Source organism: Pistacia vera, unplaced genomic scaffold, assembly GCF_008641045.1.
Source record: "Pistacia vera cultivar Batoury unplaced genomic scaffold, PisVer_v2 Contig1033, whole genome shotgun sequence".
Classification (NCBI taxonomy): Eukaryota; Viridiplantae; Streptophyta; class Magnoliopsida; order Sapindales; family Anacardiaceae; genus Pistacia; species Pistacia vera.
This window is the reverse complement of record NW_022195065.1, coordinates 134,301-140,971: the sequence shown is the minus strand read 5'-3', so window position 1 is coordinate 140,971 and position 6,671 is coordinate 134,301. Positions and strand designations below refer to the sequence as shown.

Sequence of the window (6,671 nt, the reverse complement as noted above, 5' to 3'; positions counted from 1 at the left end):
TAGGGGAGATGATGTCAATGTTGATGTTGAAGAAGAAGATGATACGTTGATTGATTATTGTACTGATAATGAAAATGATTTAATGAGTGATTTATAACAACTTATGATGGTATAATGTATGCTATATGTACTCTTTATTGATTGTGTATGTTTAAATATAGTTAATGATCTAATTTCGTGAGATTATTGTATAAAGTGACTTAAATCTTACCTGGTATCTTTTCTCTATGTATGTTTGCGATTCAAGATGGCTCCTGGTACAAGAAGACCCTAGCTAGAGTGCAAATGTGTTCAATGAATCAGAGTGGCTGTAACGACTCCTAAAATTGCTGCAAACATGGTAAAGTTATGATATTGGTTAACATAAAGCTACTGAAATATATCTTGGATTTTAGATGTCTCAATGTTTGTTAAAATTTAGAATTCATTTTACTTTACCAACATGTAAAGAGTCCTTGTATAACATATTATTACTAATGATGCATTATTTTGATTTTCTAGGCAATATGTGGCAAGAACGTGAAAGGGAGACTAGAGGAGTGGATGTGAGACAACAACAGGAAGTCGAAGTTCATGTAGACTTTCAAAAAGAAGATGGAGTACCTACTGAGTAAACGATCAAAGTTGAGTACTGAGGGAGGAATAGTTGCAAGGAACTATGCCCCCGTTAGAGTGCTTCTTGGAAGAAAGTTCTCTACGATGTGGAAAAACAAAATGATTACTGTATCACGTAATGTCTTTCATACCGTTATCCATATTGTCATACTTCCTTATGAAAATAATAATAAATACATATAAGTTTAATGCATGTACATTATTGTGAATTTGACCAAGTTTGACATTGATGTCAAGAGCCCCATGTACTCAAATGGCTGAAGTACAAACTGGTAAGAGATTCAACAGCTTTCAGAGTGCCCTCACAAGAATTCAAAGCATATTGCTACTAAGGAGGAAACATTACAGAATAGACCTGAGAAATTAAAGATCCGATGATTGGATATATTTGTGACTTTTTTTAGTAAAAGTTTCAGGTAAGGTCAACATGGCTTTAATGTTATTATATATTATTGTATTTTAATATTAAATTTTGTGGTGTTAGGCACGGTAAAACTTATGAGAATCGTTCGAAGATGAGGTGTAAACCAGGTGGTTCCAAGAACTTTATTTAGCACAAAAAGGAAAAGGTATTTATTTATTCACCTATACAAATATACAACTTTGTTTTCCTATTTACTAATTTTATTTCAATTTATGGTCAATGACCATATGAACTGTTAAGGACAAACCAACTTGGGGAATCTGTCGGTCCTATACAATTATTTCATGACACGCTTGGAGGCCGAGAAAGGGTGGATTAATGAACAAGCAAGAGAGCATTATGTAATTGATCATCTTTCAATTATCGATATAAGGTCTTCTCTTATATGTTATGTGTGTGATCAGGAGTAGTGAAAATGAGTAGCTTTTTCCTAAACAAAAATATGCTTTGCTTGTGTATATGTTCTGATGAGAGGAATCTTGTTAGTATGAAGACTCGTGGAAATTGTAGGATATTGCATATAGATGAGAAGGTTAGTCCACAAGGAGTATAGACCGATTGAGCTGACATTATTTTTTCTTTTTGAAATCAGCCTTTTCATCTTTTTTTGCTCTAATCACTTCCTCTAAATCATGGCCTGCTATATCTGAGAAACAACCCTACCACAAGCTGATTTGATGACACTTTAGAAGGTTTTCCTTATATGATGATGTATACATTAATGGCTTTTGGAATGAAAATGGTCATTGTTGCCATGCCTATCTTTTATGTAGTAAAAACCAGCCTTTTGTTTTATTTTTTGGGCAGTTCCACTATAAAGATGTGATAAAAAGAGTGAAACTTATCCCTTGATGGAATTCATTCTCATTAAGAGTTTATGTATGGAAAGGGTAGTTTTTCATAACTATTTATGATGTAGCTTGTTTTTAAACTTATGTAAATATTTAACTTTAAAATTTAAAACTAGGGAATTGAAGTTTAGATTGATTATATGTGAGATACTTGTTTCTACCCATCAATTTTATTTTGTTTGGTGATGTGATATTATGTGAATTTGAGTAGTCTTCTTTTATGGTGCTATTTGTTCTTGGTAACTTATTGATTATACTGAATTGGGTAGGAAAAAATGTAGAGTGCAAATGAAACACAAGCAGGGGAAAGTGAAAAAACAGAAGCAGAATATGTGAGGAAGTTAGGGTAAACTTCCAAAATTAACCAAATTTGTATTTCATAGACTGAGCATCATGATACTGCAACAAAAGCAGAGTTAAGGTGCATAGTGCAACAACAAGAAAATAAGATTAAAATTGGAGGAGCATCATCTTATTTGATCAACAAAAACAAAAAATAAAAAGCCTTGAACAACAAACAAATGTTGGAGATGTGAAGCAGCTAACTATAGCCCTTGAACTACAACAATCTGGTAAAGCTCCAACTCGACAACCATCACCATCTCCAACTGATGAAGACTGTCTCATTAGCTACAACTATTTCAAAAATTTCAATTGGTCACTCGAGATGCTAACAATATTGATGATTAGTTTTTTGTTGTAGGGTAGTAGAATTTTGACATGGGGGTAAGACCTCATTTTAGATTGTTTGCATATATCTGTTAGATGGTGTACATGGGGTGGACATTTTTTTTTAGATCACAGTAGTAGCTAGTGTGAAAATGTGGTGCATGCTTTTTTTTTTGTTATGCACACGTGATATGCATTTTAGATTTTTATTGCTATCATACATAAAAATCCAGTATGATATACTAATATATATGTATATATTGTATATATATATATATTAATATATATATTGATGTTAGTGATCAGATTTTTATATTGTGTCAATTATTTTGGATATTGAATGTATAAACTAGGTCAATACGAAAGCTTTTGCCACTAATATCTTCTAAAAAAAAACACATTATGCCGCTATTTTTTAGTAGCAAAAAGTAATTTATCAAATTGATTCCACATCATCAACATCTAAAATTATTAGAATTAACCACCAAAATTTTGGTCACCAAAAGATACATTCGTCCTCTAATAAAATAGTCGCGAAAACCTTTGGATTCCACATTCAGCGTCTAAAATGATTAGAATTAACCACTAAATTTTGGTCACCAAAAGAACATTTGTCCACTAATAAAGTTGTGAAACCTTTTGGATTCCACATTATCGTCTAAAGTATTAGAATAACCACAAAATTTTGGTCATCAAAAGATACATTCGTCCACTAATAAAATAGTCGTGAAAACCTTTTGGATTCTACATTCAGCGTCTAAAAGTATTAGAATTAACCACCAAATTTCGGTCACCAAAAAATACATTCGTCCGCTAACAAAATAGTTGCGAAAACCTTTTACAAAATTACCCTTACACATTTACTATCTAATTTTTGTGGCATTCATGACAAATTATTAGACACTAAAAGGTATATTTTGCAACTAATTGATTCGTCGCGATGCCATTTTACCAAATTACCCTTGAACAATTAGCGTCTAAGCAGTGGGACTATTTCAACCAGCAATTAGCGACTAATTTGCTAGTCGCCAAAAAAAAACTTTCCGCGTCTAACCAACAATTTAGACGCCCATACTTTATGCGATAGCAATTTTGCAACTACGTGGCGACTACGAAATTTAGATGCGCAAGAGATTTAACGTTTAAATTTTACTTTCGGTGTTTAATTTTGCTAGATGCCGAAAGTCATTTTTCTTGTAGTGATGGGATACATAATCCTCTGATAAGGATGAATTTTTATACCATATTGAAACGAGCTTATCCATTTGCTACAATGTAGATGAGTGAATGATCTTCTAATTAATTATTGAAGCAGTGATCTTATTTGGAAGATAATGTGGGCTTATATAATAATTATTAGTACAAAAATGAAGTGAAATAATGGCTGTGGAATTGCTTGGAAACTTAGCCATTCACAATCAACTCATACATAAACAAGCTGTATATTACTTTCTCATAGGTTATGCGTTTACTAATAATAGAGTCTACTTAGGAAGTTTGTTTATTAGAAACATTGGCAATCACAAAATTACTTGGCTAAATTTTTGAACAAAACCGTGAGGGTGAGTTTGGTGACTGACTGGTGAACGGCGTAATATATGTAAACCGAAATAAAATAAAAAATGGAAATGATTGAGAAAGGAATGTTTCCTTCACCAAGTCAAGTTGACTTTTGAGAGGCCAAAAGCATTTAAAGGATGACAAGGTTGTCAGATGTGTTTTTGCAGTACTTCAAAATACTAGCTGAGATCAAGAAGATTATTGATGTAATTGCTTACAACAGCTTGAATATGACATATGATTAGCTTTTCGTAGCATAATTTTAAAATAGTTCGGCCTTACCTCAGTTTTTTGTTCTACAAGTTAACAATTGCACCTGATATGACCTAGGCTTGGATCATGCTCAACTAGAAGGGTGTCCTTTTTTTTTTAATTAATTTGTCAATTTTAATGAATTATAATTGTTTTATTATAAAAATTGAATTAAATATCCTTTATAATTTTTAAAATGGATACAAGATATAGTAACAAGGTGTTCTTACAAGATATAACAGATTAAATGCAATTTCAAGAGTACTTCCAGATTTTTGTCACAAAATCTTGTGCAAACAACCCTTAAGGGGCTGAGGAAAAACTGTAAAGTAAATTAATAAAAATTATTCTTGCCGACAATCTGATTTACAAGAAAGCAATCTGAGAAAGTAACATTGCCGACAGAATAAATTTGTTTTGGTGAGCATAAACTATTTCTATATAGAGAGCACCACCATTGGTGATCATACAAATGCCTTACGTGTATCTTTAATATTCTAACAAAAACAAATTGAACTGCTGGTTAATCAGTTGTAGAGCTAATAAACTGGTGGAGAGCTTCAGCATCAGCAGCTTTGGATAAAAATTCATTTTGGAAGTCTTTAAATTTGAGGGCTCTATAGATCGGGGGATTAGAAGCATTAAGCAGAGATTTTGCAGGTTCTATAATAGTTTCACTTGATGGATGCACAAAGACAGAAATAGTTGTCCTAGCATGACTTGAATTTGTCATTACTCGATGATCAGCGCCTTTAAGTTTGCCATTGCTGACTATCTACACCTCGGATTATCATGTAAAATTTGTCAAAGTGAGCAGCATACATTAAAAAGATAAACCCACCAATGATAACGTTGTCTAGCTACGAATCCAAACCTTGCTTTTGCATGATTTCATGTAAAGGGAATAATAATAATTTGCTATATATACCTGTAACACATAGCCCATGTTAACCACAAATGCATGAGGAAGAGGTTCAACACCAATCCATTCGCTATCCTTGAAGACTTGAAGACCATGAACATCCCCTTGAAGAAGAATAGTGATGACAGTGGGATCACGGTGCTTAGGTATTCCCAAAGTTAAGGTTGGGTCAGGACATGGCGGATAGTGATTGATGACTATTGTTGGACTTTCGTTAAGACCACTACTGAAGTAGCTAGTGCGGAGTTTTAGTCCTTCGCTAATTAGTTCCAAGATCCTAGACCCCAGCTTCCTTACCTCAACTGAATATCTGCTAACAACCTCTCTGAAAATTTGATTCAAATGGAAGAAATTAGCAAACATTACTTCTGTCGGGTCAATAAATGGAACTAAGTAGTAAGTTTGAAACCGTGTACCGATATTTGGTTGGTTTTGCAGGCCAGAATTGCATGTATTCCTCTAAAGAATAACAAGGGTGGGTTAAACAATCCCTCCAGTAATAAACTTCTTCAGTATCATAATTTCCGCTGCTTGTGTAAAGTTTGCAGCTACCATTGGGATCCTTGGAGCATTCATTAACCTTGTCCTGAGCTGGCATTGCATGGAACTCCCTGGCAACATTCATTGTGTCATCTATTAAATCTTTAGAAACTCCATGATTGATCACCTGTTTATGAAAAATTTCGTAAGAAAGCAGATATATAAGAAACGGTCAAAACTATATCTTAACCAAACAAAGGGAGGATGGCATAAACCTGGAAAAATCCAAACTCTTCACTAGCCTTCATAATTTGCTGAATGGTTTCATTTTGATCATTACTACTGCCAAGATCAAGTACAGGAATGGACTTTCCTAGAGGAAAACTGACTTTTCCGGGCCTTTTTTTCTGGTGGGAAGACATACGGTTCAGGGAGAAGTTCAACTTCAAACCAGCTTGAAACAAGTTTCTCCATGATTATGATGACAACTCTAGAGCAAAAAGGGTGTAATTCAATGGCTCTTAAACGAAGGCAAATGCTTGAGGACTTATAAAAGATGCTTGCAATCGGTTGACCAAGAAACAAATTAAATAAAATCGTATGAAAACTTGCTTTTTTGTATATAGGGTAAGTGAGATGGACATGCATCAGTAGCTAGCTTGCTAATAATAGTAGCAAAAGATAAGAATAATAATTCATATCTTGTTTTTTTAATAGAACAAGTTAGTATCGCTCTTTTGGAAAACTAATTCTGCCTCAAATAATTGGTTCAAATTTCCTTTTTAATTCCTAAGGCGATGATGTAAATTATTCCTTCTATTTTTTTGGCAGAAATTAAATTATTCATTCTCTTTGTCGGCAGAAACGAACGCAGGATTTTGAAGTAATTAACAAACCC

At 33.4% G+C, this 6,671-nt stretch overlaps 1 protein-coding gene across 1 annotated transcript; it reads right to left on the bottom strand.

The window, feature by feature from the left end:
- Positions 1-4,853: 4,853 nt before the first annotated feature.
- On the bottom strand, positions 4,854-6,247 carry LOC116124151 (hyoscyamine 6-dioxygenase-like). The gene is given in 5 exon segments (XM_031409866.1): positions 4,854-5,146; positions 5,300-5,618; positions 5,710-5,960; positions 6,049-6,177; positions 6,179-6,247. Coding segments are annotated over 5 exon segments (1,020 nt in total). The 3' UTR covers positions 4,854-4,894.
- Positions 6,248-6,671: the final 424 nt, after the last annotated feature.